The sequence below is a fragment of the Vespa velutina genome, chromosome 3 (genome assembly GCF_912470025.1).
Source record: "Vespa velutina chromosome 3, iVesVel2.1, whole genome shotgun sequence".
NCBI lineage: Eukaryota > Metazoa > Arthropoda > Insecta > Hymenoptera > Vespidae > Vespa > Vespa velutina.
In genome coordinates, this window is record NC_062190.1 from 8,763,684 (window position 1) to 8,777,932 (window position 14,249).

Genomic DNA, 14,249 nt, shown 5'->3' on the forward strand with positions numbered 1-14,249 from the left:
CTTTTCTTTCTTTCTTTCTTACTTTTTTTTCTTTCTTTTTCTCTCTCTCTCTCTCTCTCTCTCTCTCTCTCTCTCTCTCTCTCTCTCTCTCTCTCTCTCTCTTTCTTTCCTTTCTTTTTCCATCTTCATTTTTCTTTTCTTCGCTGTCTTTTACCGTCTCTTCTATTATTTTAAACATCAATTATAATTTCTAACGACGTGTAATATCTTTGTTCTCCTTTTCATGTATAACATTTATTATTATTATTACAATAATATCACAATTGATAAATAAAAAGAGATATCCTATATATATATATATATATATATATATATATATATATATAAATAAAAAAAATGCAAAAAAAGACAAAAAAAAAGAAATCGAAAATCTATTAAACAAAATGTCTCTAACGAATTTCCATTTTAGGGCCAAATCCGTCAAAACTTTTAAACTCTTTTACTCAATACGAATGAAAAATGTCTCCTAATGTAACACGATAATACATATTTGTTTAACAATAATAATAATACTAATAATAATAATAATAATAATAAAAATAATAATAATAATAATAATATTAATAATAATAATAATATTTAATAATAATATTGTAATTGTAAACTGTGCGGAAAATACAACGTCGTGACAAAATTTCGAGACGATCACCGAATGAAATCTCTTTTGATATTTTTATGGTTGAATATTTTAAACAGAATAAATTTCAACCTTTCTTTTTTTTTTTTTTTTTTTTTTTTTTTTTTTTTCTTTTTTTTTTTCATATAATCTCTATTTTTTTTTGTCTTTCTTTTATTCGTCTCTTCGATAATACGAAAACATAAACAACGACAACGATGACACCAACAACAACAACAACAACAATGACAACAATAACGACAACAACAACAATAGGAGATTCAAGCAAGCTGCACAGATGTCTGTGAAAGTTGCGAAAAGAAAGTATATCCACTTGAGAAGGTCGAAACAAATAACAAAATTTTTCACAAACAGTGCTTCCGATGTCTTCAATGCAATTGCGTTTTAAGGTATTTATCAATCATTATAAAATCATTATGTAGATTATAATTTCACAAATTTAAAAAATTATAATAAAATAATATACTATATAATATACTATATTATTGCATTATAATGTATTGGTAAATTATTACTAATAAATATATATAAATATATATATATATATATATATATATATATATATATATATGTTTAATTATTATAAAAAGAAACATAGTACATAGAATATGTTAATATATTTATATGAAAAAAAAATATTTATATAAAACGAAGCATATATATATATATATATATATATATATATACACATATAATTTTTATTAATTTATTTAATTTTCTTTTTATTTTCTTTTATGTTTCTTGTTTGTAAAACAGGATGGACACGTTTACGTTGAACAACGGTAAATTATATTGCATCCCACACTTCAAACAACTTTTTATAACTCGAGGCAATTACGACGAAGGATTCGGCGTAGATCCACATAAGAACAAATGGGCGACGAGCAACGCGAATCAAGCTAACGTATCACCAATCGCAGTTTCAAACGGTGACCTCTGATTGCCCCCGTCGTTAATCAGCACATTAATTCTGTCTGATCAAATTTCCACATCCTGCGATCAATCGAGAATCGCGTTTTATAATAACAATACATATTCCGATTACTTTGTAAATCCCCTTTTCATTTTTATTCGTGATTAGAGACGAAAAGAAAGATCAAAGACGAGGACGAAATAAAAGAGAGAAAAAAAAAACAAAACAAAACAAAAAACAATTGGCAATGCGAGCGAGCGACGTTGTCATTTTAAATTTTCAAGTTCCAACGGTAATAAAAGGGCCCGGAAGGGGGGTGGGGAAGGAAGAGAGATTATACTAGCGCCTTTTTTTCTTTGTTTTTTTAAACAAAAAAAAAAAAAAAATTCATTCGAAAGTAAAACAGAAACGAAATTGAAGAAAAAATGAAAGGAGGGAAGAGAAAAAAAAGAATAAAGAAAACAAAGAGTAATATAGAAAAAAAAAAAAAAAAGAAGAATAATAAAATATAACAAACGACATACAATTTTATTCTATCGAAATCATTATAAATTTTAATGAGAGAAATGACAAATGTACGAAACGTAAGAGATAAAAGAAAAAAAAAGAAAAAAAAAAAAAAAAAGAAATATTACATATATTCATAACATGGCGGCGAACGCCGACGACGCCATATTGTAGAGAAGAAAAAGAGGAAGATGAAAAAAAGAAAAAGAAAAAAAAAAAACAAAAGAAAATTAATCTCTCGCTAGAAAAAGGAAAAAAATAACTATCAAACAAATCGTATTAATTATCGAAGTATGTCAGACGCTTTATTTCTTTTTTTCTCTTTTGCTTTTTTCTATTTATATTTAAAGTAACAACGTCGGTGTCGACTTTATGTAAAAACTTTTCCGACATTATTTTCTTTTCTATCCTTTTTTTTTTTAATTATCATTATTATTATTATTATTATTATTATTATTATTATTATTATTATTATTATACTCCTACTTTTTATCTACGTCGTCATTCGTTTTATCTTTCAAAAATATGTAAATTCTGAAAACATGTAAACACGAATTTTTTTCGTCTCTCGTCCCAATATAATATACTTATTACTTGTTTTGTTTATATAACTATTTTTTTTTTCTTTTTACTCCTTTTATTTCTTTTCTTTTTTAGAAATAACAATAACTCTCACGCGACTTTTTATTTGCATATAAATCTCTTTTGGTCCAATCCTTAAATAAGTATTGGCCAACACAACATATTTATTATTCCCTTTCGCTACGTGTTCGTACGCATATTTTCTTTTTATTATTATTATTATTATTATTATTATTATTATTATTATTATTATTATTTAGATTATTATTTAGATTATTATATTATTTTATTATTATTATTATTAATTATTATTATTATTATCATTATTATTATTATTAAATTATCATCTCAGTATGTCTCGTCACGTAATTACATCGAACGATCCTAAACGTTCCTAAAATGATATCATTTAAACGAAAATAAAATGAGAAAAAAAAAAAAAAGAAATCAAACGAAAGAGAGAGAAAAATAAAAAAAAATTATTGAGAATTGGATGAATTAACGTGTTTGAGAGATACGAATGCGTTATACATTAATTATATTCGACGATATCATTGTTTCGAATTGTATTTTAAATGATCGTAATAGATTAACGTTATAACAACTAACGCGTTCAAATACACACACACACACACATACACATACACACACATATTCGTATATTATATGTATTTTAAAATATTTACTTGACTTTTTTGTCGTTTAAATTAATTTCAAAAACATTGAAATAATGTAAAAGGAAAGTTCTAAAAGAAATAATGAATTCATTTAAGATCGACAAGATATTTTCAATATGATCTATGGGGATCTACAAATTTTTATAGATTTGTTCGTGGACAGTCCTGGTTTTACATAGTTAATTTTATATATACAAATCTTTATTGAATTTTAATTGAAAATTTTATTGCATTAATATATATATATATATATATATATATATATATATATATATATATTAATTAAATATATAAGAATTTTATTTGAAATATGAGTTTCTTTGATCGTTTTACCGATTAATCACAAATGACGGATTATATTGCATAGATAAGTTTATTGTGTCGCGTTCGACATTGAGACGAAAAAAAAAAAAAAAAAAAAAAAAAAAAAAAAAAACAATAAATGAATAAATGACTAAATAAATTCTGTAATCCACCGACATTTTCGAATAGTTGCAATATTTCTGAAAAAGATAATTTATTTCATAATTCTATATATATATATATAAAATTTTAATTCAGATTTGGACACTTTCCATCGCGAGATTCGCTTCTGAATCGTCTGTTATAAAATTATTATTATTATTATTATTATTATTATTATTATTATTATTATTATTATTTTTTACTTGTATCGCTCTTGGTATTATTTTACTATGTACGTTGTATAATATAGTATATCAAATGCGCTTTATATATCTTCTATACGAATTAATCCTCGTTAATCCTGATCATTTATTATGCATATATATCTAGTATAAACGTATAGTGTTATCGTTGAATACTTATATCCATTTGTATAATTAATTTTGAATTTTTTTTACGTAGGGGCTTTTTGTTCTTTTTTTATTTATACTATTCCTTAAAACGTATTATGATATAAAAAAAAAAAAAAATTATTACAATATATATCGACAATTAGATTTTACATGTATCTAAAATAATACTTCGGATGATAACTTACCATGATGGCGTCGTTGTCTCTTGATCATTTTAAAATCTGTTTTAATTCTAATTGAGAACAAATATAACACTAAGATTTTCTCTTTAACGTAATGTTTGATACATTTAGTATTTAATATATATATATATATATTTTTTTTTTAATAAAACAAATATTGCACTTATCTATTTTCACATAATCAGAGAAACGAGTAAATTTATTATGCTAAAGGAAATATAATCAAACGTTTCTCGAGCTTTGAAAACAACTGAAGGACCTAACCAAAAATTATTGAAATCTGATTGGTTGGACAAAATTGTCGCGCTGATTGGATAATCCAGATCACGTGACACTACGACAATCATATTGTTATAAGTAATAAATAAATGATCGTTCAGGTAAGAGATTCATTTCTTTTCCGTATTTGGTTTAGTCGCGTACGGTCGTTTCATTTGATAAACGTTAGTGACAAAAATTAAATATCATAAAAGTATAAGTTAATAAACTGTGATCATTCTAATCTGAAGGTAAGTAGAGAAACTTTATAAATGATTATAAAAGTGAAAATTAAAATCGATATGCTTTTGATAATCGATATTTTACTATTATTAACTTAAAACTGGTGTAATTTTAATACATGTATTATTTCAATTTTTATTATCGAAACTAATATATTAATAAAAATCGTAAAAAATACCTGTAATTTTTCGATCGATTTTTTTTCTTTTTCATCTTTATGATAGATTCTATAGATAGAAGAATCCGATAGATTTTTCATTTGTCATTAAAGAAAAAAGAAAAAACATCAACTAGTTTTAAATTCATTTGTGAAATAGTACTATTATACTTTCATTTCGTACATTCACATTTTTAGTGATTATGTTTTTTTTTTCTTTTTTCTTATATAGACTTTAGATTTTTCTTTCATGGACGTCATTGTGAAGAAATAAATGAAGTTTCAAAAAAAAAATAGTTTTACATTATCAGTAACTTTCTATGAAAATAATTAAAAATGATTTTATTATATTTTCAATTCTTCATTCGTTGCGATATATATATATATATATATATATATATATTTAATTTTATATAATTAATTCTTACGCTGGAAAGATTTTTATTTTTATTCTATTTATTTTTTTTTTTTTTTTTTTTTTTTTATAAACTTCTTTTCTTTTTCTTTAAATACGTCGTATTTTATTTAAACATATTAACTGCGCAAACTGAAAAGTTGTTTCATATATCTGTCTAGTTTTACCTTATTCGGAAATAATACTTTCAATTCTTAAATGTAGCGCTGTCTTACGTAGTGAAAGAAATGCCCTAGAGATAGAGCCATCGTCGCGAGAAATTTTCTTACCAGTGGCGTCATCTCTCGATTACTTTTCTACCACTTGGTTTGTATTTCTAATTGAGAAAAGAATAGCGACGACAAAACGTTAAAACTTTTTATATATCGTAACAAGTTTTATAAAACGAATGTTTTATATAACAAAATTCTACTTCCGCATAATCAAAAAAAAAAAAAAAAAGAAAAAGAAAAAAAAATGAGAACTTTTGGTAGAAGTGAAATAATCAAATGTTTCTTCTGTTTTGGTTAGGTCTATAGGAACGTAAATTACTGACGGGGATTGGCTGAACGATATTGATACGCTGATTGGCAAGAAACGTCGTCTCTTGACACAACTTTAGCCGTGTTTTTATACCCACTTAACGACAGGTAACAGCAATGTAATATATTGTGAAATCACATTTATTTGTTTTCTTTACTTTTTATTATCTCAAGTGTTGTCATTGTTAGATCAGTAAATTTATGATTAATATTTTAAAATCCATCAATTATATGAGATATATATTATTTTGGAGCTTATTAAGAACATCTTTAGTTAATTCTCAATAGACTGTAAGTAAATGAACATGAAAAATGAGTTATATAGAAATTAACTCATATGTTATCTTTATTTATCTATTCATTCTTAAATATCATTGTCGTAATACGATATATTATTGATTTTTTTCTTTAAGAAACTAATTAGCTATATAAAGATTTAATATTTTCAATTTGAATATTTTTTTCGTTCTTTTTTTTTTTTCTTCTTTTTATCTATTCTTGTAAATAGTATTATCTTTTATATTATAGACTAAGATAATTAATTGTTATTACGAATATTAATATATATCGAATATATAATCTATTTGTTAATTAAGTTATGCGTATATCGAAATTTTATTGCTCAAAAAAAAAAATGAATAATCTCAATCTTAAACAAAAAAGAAATTAAAACATATTTGATTATATATATATATATATATATATATATACACATATGCACGGGGCATTAAATAATCTAGAGCCGAGTCTGGCGTTATGGTACGTTTTCACAAAAGTGATGGATTTACTGACGGATGATAATGATGAATCCTCAAAGCATCTTTTGTTTAATATAATAAATAAAAATTTTAATTCAGAAAATGCCAGTCGATGCTTTTTAATATCACTGACATGATTAAAAATGTCAAAAATTTTAATTAATGCAATTTTTGTCATTGTAAAATCGGAGAACTGATTTTTTTTTGTTTTGTTTATTAATTACATTGTAAAATATGATCAAATTATAATTTTATTTCGGTAATTAGTGTAAAATCGATTTAAACAATAAACATTTTTAAATTATTATTACATAAATTGTAAATACATATATAAAAGTTTAGGATCTGTATAAAATAATAATGATTTTAAAATTGTATTTATTTATTTTTATTTATTAAATTAGCTCTATATATAGAGAAAACAATTATATATAAGATAAAAAATATATGTATATAAAATAAAAATATATAATGAAGATTACGATATATAAATTTCAATTTTAATCGGAATTGATTATCTTCATGGTGTCGTTTTTAATCATTTTTATAAATTATCATTAATAGAACATTTCTAACTATTAAAAATAATTTCCCGATAATATGAAAATTTCAATATTGTATATATACGAAAATTGAGATTAGATATAGCGAGATAGTTCGAAGTTTCTCAAAAAAAAATCCATTCCTTGAAATATTTCAGATACTGAAGGTGAAAATGTTGGAAATTTGCGTGGACACAATAGAGTCGGCAAAGAATGCGATTATAGGTGGTGCCAAAAGATTGGAGGTATGTTCGGCTTTATCGGAAGGTGGTTTAACACCAACAATTGGTTTGGTGAAAGCAATTCGTAATTTAACGAATATAAAAATCTTCGTTATGTTACGCATTAGAAGCGGAAATTATATTTATTCACGTGATGAGATGAATGCCATGTTGGACGATTTGAAAATGTTTAAGGATTCAGAAATAGTAAATGGTTTTGTTTTCGGTGCTTTGACGAATGATCGTGAAATCGATATACTTTATTGCGACGAAATAATAAACGCAGCTTATGGATTACCCGTAACGTTCCATCGTGCTTTCGACGAAATACGTGATCCTTTGGAAGGCATTAAAATATTGTCCAATCTCGGTTTCGCAAGGATATTGTCATCGGGACAAAAGGACACAGCCGAGGAAGGTATCAGTATTTTGCAAATGATGTGTAAGGAAGCTACCGGAAAAATAATAATAATGCCAGGTTCCGGGATTACTCCTGACAATATATATAATATTAAATTAAAAACAAATGCTACGGAATTTCATTCTTCGGCTAGGAAGAAGAAAAAACTTTTTGAGAATGAAATTAATCATATAAAAGTCGGTACAGTAGCCGAGGAAGTATTTGTCATGGTTACCGATATTCATACTGTCAGACAAATGAATCAAATAATTAATAATGGTATTAATTCGTAATTCATTGACTGCATTTAATTATTGACTCTTTGAACTCAAATAATTTCTATTTTCTTTTTTGTCCTCTCTCTCTCTCTCTCTCTCTCTCTCTCTCTCTCTCTCTCTCTCTCTCTCTCTCTCTCTCTCTCTCTCTCTTTCTCTCCCCTCCCCCTCTCTCTCTCTCTCTCTTGAAGAAAAACAAAAACAAATAATTGCTCTGACCTTGTAGCTGAATCAGTTTAAGTATTTATTATTATCATCCAAAACGTAACGTTACGAATTTAAAAGATTTAATAGATCTAATTTACATTAGATGTGGTGATTATCAGTTTTATTTACGTTTTATTTGAAAGTAGATTATTTTTGAGAAGGTCTTTTATTTTTTTTTTTTTTTTTCTATCTTCTCTTTTTTCTTTCTTCTTTTTTCCTTCTCCCCTTTTTTTTTTTTTGCATTATTGTCGTCATAACTGAAGGTTAATTTGATTTTTCATTAATATAATATCTTTTTTTATTAATGTTAGTTCAAGTATCATTAACTTTTCTATTCATTCATTCATTTTTTTTTGTTTTTTTGTACCATTTAGTTAACCTGGTCGTATATAAACATAGAAATAAGATACATTCGTATATAGAGCTAATGATATGATAGTACACGTGTCTTTTAATTTCAAGGTTATTAAAAAAATGCATTAATATATATTATTTAATGTAAAATAGATGCAATATCTACTTTGAGATTGATGTTTTACGTATTTTTCTTTTCAAGATCGAAATGATAACCTTTAACTCTTGTAGATTTATTCCTTATATTATATATTTTATTAATTTTTTGTCGGGATGGAGGAGGGAGAAAAACAAAAAAAAAAGAAAAATGAAATAAAATAAAATTAAATTAAATTAAAAGAAAAGAAAAATAAACAAATATCAAAATCAATAAATTTGACGTTTTCATAGAGGATCAATATTGCAGTATGATTTATTACTATGAATGTATGTATGTTCGATTTTTGAAAATATGAAAAAAAGAATGAAAAAAAAATAAAAACTGCGCACCCTGGAGATGCAGCGTGATTTGAATTTTTAGATTAAAATTAACTTGTCCATCCGAATTAGAAACGATGATTAGTATTATTACCTTGTACAATTTTCTTGTCCACTATTATAAATCTCACGGTTATCAATTGTCAGGATGACGCAATGATGATTAATAAAAATACATAATGTCGATCATTAAATTTCATTAAAGTTAACAACGTCTATAAATATTTTATTTTTTACGACGATTATAAGTCATTATTGGTTAGTTATGTATAACTTATTGTCAAATTAAATTTAATAATTCATTACAGTAAAATATAAGTTGAAATGGTCCATTGATTTGATAAAAAGAAAAAAAAATGTATATATATATACATGTATATATATATATATTTTTTTTTTGTTTTCTCTAGAAAATTTTATTTCCTGAAATAAAATTTAACGATTTTAATAATTAAGCTAATAAACAGTATTTTAGAATATGCGATTGATCTTATGTAAAACGAAAAAAAAAAAAATAAATAAAAATACTTTTCAAAAACCAAACCATTTAAAATTCTATTTAACAATTTTTTTTAATATAAAATATAAGCTCCGTGGGAAAATTTTTACGTAACGTAGATATGATATTTTTAAACTCAATTGATCTTTAATTTACAATTAAATTAACGATTATAAATAATAAACAATTAAATAATTAATTCGCAAGATAAATCTCATTAAAGTTTGTACGAATATTAACTTACAATTTTTTTTTTTTTTTTTTTTTTTTTTAAATAAATATAATTTAATAAAATAAAATATATAATCTTCAAAAACGAAGCATCAAACGAAGGAACGAAAACTTAAATGTTCTTAACGATATCAATTAATAAATTTGATCGGAACATTTGTCTGGTTTATTATTTTGCGTATTTTTTTTTTTCTATTTCTTTCTTCTTTTTTTTCTTTTCTTTCTTTACTCTATCTTATTATTAATAATTATTTTTATCTGATATGGCTTGAACTTTCACTTTGCGAGAACGACCAGCTAACTCGAAAGCTACGTATTAACGAGAAAGTAGAAAATACATTGTCTGTTGCAAATGTTTGCAAAATAGTGAAAGCATTGTTATTAATATATTATCGTTTGACGATTTGAAAAATTACAATGAAAAGAAAGAAAGAAAAACGTCACATATGTATAATTCTTTTCGAGATGACAGATAATATTCATTGTATTTCAATTCTATCGTTTATCATCTGATGTATTATGACTTTTCTAAAGTACATTGACCGATACATATATATATATATATGTGTGTGTGTGTGTGTGTGTGTGTGTACCAGGTGACTGTCACGTGCTCCTTCAAATGCTAACGTAATCCATCGATTGACCTTTCCGATTGACATTGATGTCGTAATTGTGTAATATGTATACAATGAATACTATAAACATATAGCTAAGTATTGATCATACCAATTTTATAGTAAAATATATATATATATATATATATATATATATATATATATATGGTTAGTTACAAAATTGTCTCGAAGCAAATTATAGTAAAAAAAAGAAAAAAAAAAAAAGTGATAACGTTTTTCTTCTTCTTTTCTTGCTTAGTTTTTTTTTTTCTTTCTTTCGAACAATTACGTCATTATTCCTCAAAGATATTCAATCGTTGTTCTTAATTTTTTTTATTTCGCAATGGCACTCCTAATTTTTCGTCGTAATGAAAAATATATGTCAAGCTTGCGGTTTTTAATTTTTTTACAATTTATTTCGTAAAACATCGGCCAACACATTGCATATATAAATGCATTTATTTACCACCAACATTATTTGCATATTCTTATTAACACAAGGATGATATTATAATACATATATATATTTTTTTTTCTCTTAAGCAATGAAGTTAATATTTTTTTTTTTTTTTTTTTTTTTTTTTTTTTTGAAAGAAAAATATCAACGCGATATTCAAAATTTTAATACCCCATAATATGACGTAGAGATAAAAATATACGTAAGTCTCCTTGAACTAAACATTTTCCTTTGAAAAATTAATTTCTATTATTATATATTAGCATATATATAATAGAGATTTGAATAACTTACATATACCTTTTATATACATAAAAGTTATGTAAATAAATAAATTAATATACGACGTATATATATTTCTTAACTTGTTACTAAATTCGAGAAATGACCAATTCCAAATTTTGAAAGTTAACTCAAGTAATGAGAAATTCCTAATTTAAAATATTAATAAAAAAAAATGACTATACTTACATAATATATAATTCCTATTATTTGAAGTTAACTTGTCTAGAATTATTAAAAAAAATATATATATATATTTTTTTCATTTACATATTATTTATTTACATATTTTATATATATATATATTTTCTAATATGGTCAAATTAAAATAGGTATGCGTGTATACACAGATATACATTTAACGTATATATCAAGTAAAATTACATAGCATATACATATATTACATGAACTAGGACTTACATATTACATTGGAAGATAACAATAAGACCCGTTATTAAGGAGATCTTCATTCTTCGAGTTAAAATTTACAAATTAGAGGTGGAAAATGTTAAACACGTGTCACGTAGAACGAACTATGTATGCACTACGAAGTCGCATAATCAATGGTTATGTTTATAGCTTTCACCGTGCATATATTGCACACTTACGACATCAATGTCAACCAGAAAGGCCAGTTGGCAAAATTACGCAACGTAAGTGTTTGCACCTGTGCGTGCAAGATTACACATATTTTTTTTTTTTTTTTTTTTTTTATTATTTTTGACAAAACACTAAGTTTTGTCACTAAGTTCTTCCTTGATCTTTCTCTTTTTCTTTTCTTTTTTTTCTTTTTCTTTTTTTTTTTTCTTTTCTTCTTCAACGCTCAATCATTTCATCAATTCGTTATAAGAAATTTGTGGTTCGATAGAATTAGATCTTAGAAAAAAAAAAAATATTCAAATTAAGTCGACGTCCTAACTTTCATTTTCGTCGGATTTTTCTTCCTTTTTCTTTTCATTATTTTAGATTTTTATTTCTCTCTCTTCTCCCCCCCCCTCTTTCTGCTTCTATCTTTTTTCTCTTTGTTCGTTTGTTTTTTTTTTCTCTTTTTACTTGTTTATAATTTCTCGTTTTATTTTCATGACTTTTTTCTTTTATGATCTTGGTGTTCGTTTTCATTTTCTTTTTAATTTTTCTCAAAGGCTTTCTAATCCCATCCATCATCTCGTTCAATCCGTTTGATCCTTCCTATTTTCTTTTTATTTTTTTTTTTTTTTATTTCCTGTTCTTTCTCTTTTTTCATGTTTCTTTTTCTCCCATGTTATCATGTAGAAATTATATTTTCTATTTGTGAAAAAGGAAATAATAGAAAACCGTATCAAGTAATCGAAAGTCGTACGAAAATTTTGACTTGCTCAGTATAACGCACCCCTTTATAAAATGAAAAAAAAAAAAAAAAGAAAAAAAAGAAAAGAAAACATTACGAGAAAGATTCAGTGACGTGTATCCAGTATGGTGCAACTCAAACAGTGTCATAAAATTAAAAATCCGAAAGAAACTAAAATCTGTAATCATTTTTTTATGTGGATTGCATAAAAACAAGATAAAAAATAAATTAGGAGGAAGTAAAGTCGTAATAAAAAGAAAGAGAGAAAAATTATATATATTCTTTTGTTTACATATCATTTATTTACATATTATTTTTTATATACACACATATATATATATATATATATATATATATATATATTTCTAATATGGCTAAATTAAAACATGTATATGTGTATATGTATATAAATTTAACGTATACATATAACAAGTAACTTTACATATAAATATACACATATATTACATGAACTGGAACTTACATAATTACATTGGAAGATAACAAATTATGACCAGTGTTCGTAAAAAAAAAGAAAAAAAAAAAAGAAAAAAGGAGTAAAAAACGTCACGTTTAGGGGCAACTAAACGGGTTATTTCGTGCCTAAAATCTAAAACGTTCATCCGCTAGATACGGTTCTGGAATGAACGTCATTGAATGGGGGGAATAATCGACGTTGATTCGACACGATTGTACTTCTATCACTTTCTAAGGAACGTTGACATAACGTTGTCGTGAAGCGCACCGTAATAATGCAATAAATACGGAAGTCATTGGATTCTAATCAGAGAAAACTTGAAGAACGTCGGCATAGGTACCGAATATCATTGAGTTGTTATAAAAGCATACGTAACTCGTTTTTTTTCTTTCGATATCTCGATATTTCTATATTTTATTTATTTTTTTTTTCTTTTACTTTTCAAACATTTTGTTTTTTTTTTTCTTTCTTTATTTCGCCATCGACGTCATCTTATATTCGTCGTCGTCATTGTCATCATTATCGTTGTCGTCGTTCTTTTCTTTTCTCTATTTGCTTTTTTTTTTCTTTTTTTTTTTTTTTTTCTTCACTCGTTCCAATCGAATTGCATATCTCTCTCTCTCTCTCTCTCTCTCTCTCTTTTTTTTTCTTATTTTGTTTTCTTTATTTCGACCATCGACGTCATTATTTTCTTTCTTCTACTTGTTCTTTTTTTTTTCATTTCTTCTTATCTCTAAATTTATGTTATTTCCTTTTTTTTAACTCATCGTCCCAATCGGATTATCTATCTTTCTCTTTTTTGATTTTTTTTTGTTTTCTTTATTTCTTGTCGTCGTTTCTTTTTTCTTCTTATTTCTATATTTATGTAATTTTTTTTTTTTTCACTCATCGTTCCAATCGAATTATCTATCTTTCTCTCTCTTTCCTCCTCTCTCTCTCTCTCTTTCTCTCTCCCTTCCTCTTTCTCTCTCTTTCTCTCTTTTTACTTCTTTTTTTTCTCCGTACAATCGATATCGTCCGAAAAAAATTCATACGAATATTCACAACGACGAGGATTTTTTGTTCGTAAGATACAACCTCGACGAATGTTAAATTTGGTTTTATGAGGATATCTTGTATGCTACATGCGAGGGATCTCTTCCTGAATAATGGAATGATCAAAGCATATGAGCTTAAGATAGTATGATTTTAAACGACGGATAAAAATATTAGCTATTCAA

The 14,249-nt window shown here is 25.0% G+C and overlaps 2 protein-coding genes across 5 annotated transcripts in view; both read left to right on the forward strand.

The window, feature by feature from the left end:
* LOC124947644 (uncharacterized protein DDB_G0283697) overlaps nucleotides 1-3,767 on the forward strand; it is a 53,942-nt gene extending 50,175 nt beyond the window's left edge. The window contains exons 6-7 of the mRNA XM_047490091.1: nucleotides 893-1,026; nucleotides 1,394-3,767. Coding sequence (XP_047346047.1) covers nucleotides 893-1,026; nucleotides 1,394-1,577 — 318 coding nt within the window. The 3' untranslated portion in view covers nucleotides 1,578-3,767. The remainder of the gene's footprint in view (nucleotides 1-892; nucleotides 1,027-1,393) is intronic.
* Nucleotides 3,768-3,906: 139 nt separating this feature from the next.
* LOC124947894 (copper homeostasis protein cutC homolog) lies at nucleotides 3,907-9,633 on the forward strand. 4 transcript variants are annotated; one of them, XM_047490654.1, is made up of 3 exons: nucleotides 3,907-4,825; nucleotides 5,900-6,201; nucleotides 7,369-9,633. In XM_047490654.1, the coding sequence occupies exon 3, from the start codon at nucleotides 7,384-7,386 to the stop codon at nucleotides 8,122-8,124; it is 741 nt and encodes a 246-aa protein (XP_047346610.1). In that variant the 5' UTR covers nucleotides 3,907-4,825; nucleotides 5,900-6,201; nucleotides 7,369-7,383; the 3' UTR covers nucleotides 8,125-9,633. The 4 variants fall into 4 exon arrangements, with proteins under 4 accessions (XP_047346610.1, XP_047346611.1, XP_047346612.1 ...); XM_047490655.1 differs by having other exon boundaries at nucleotides 5,900-6,018; XM_047490656.1 differs by lacking the exon at nucleotides 3,907-4,825 and having other exon boundaries at nucleotides 5,533-6,201.
* Nucleotides 9,634-14,249: the final 4,616 nt, after the last annotated feature.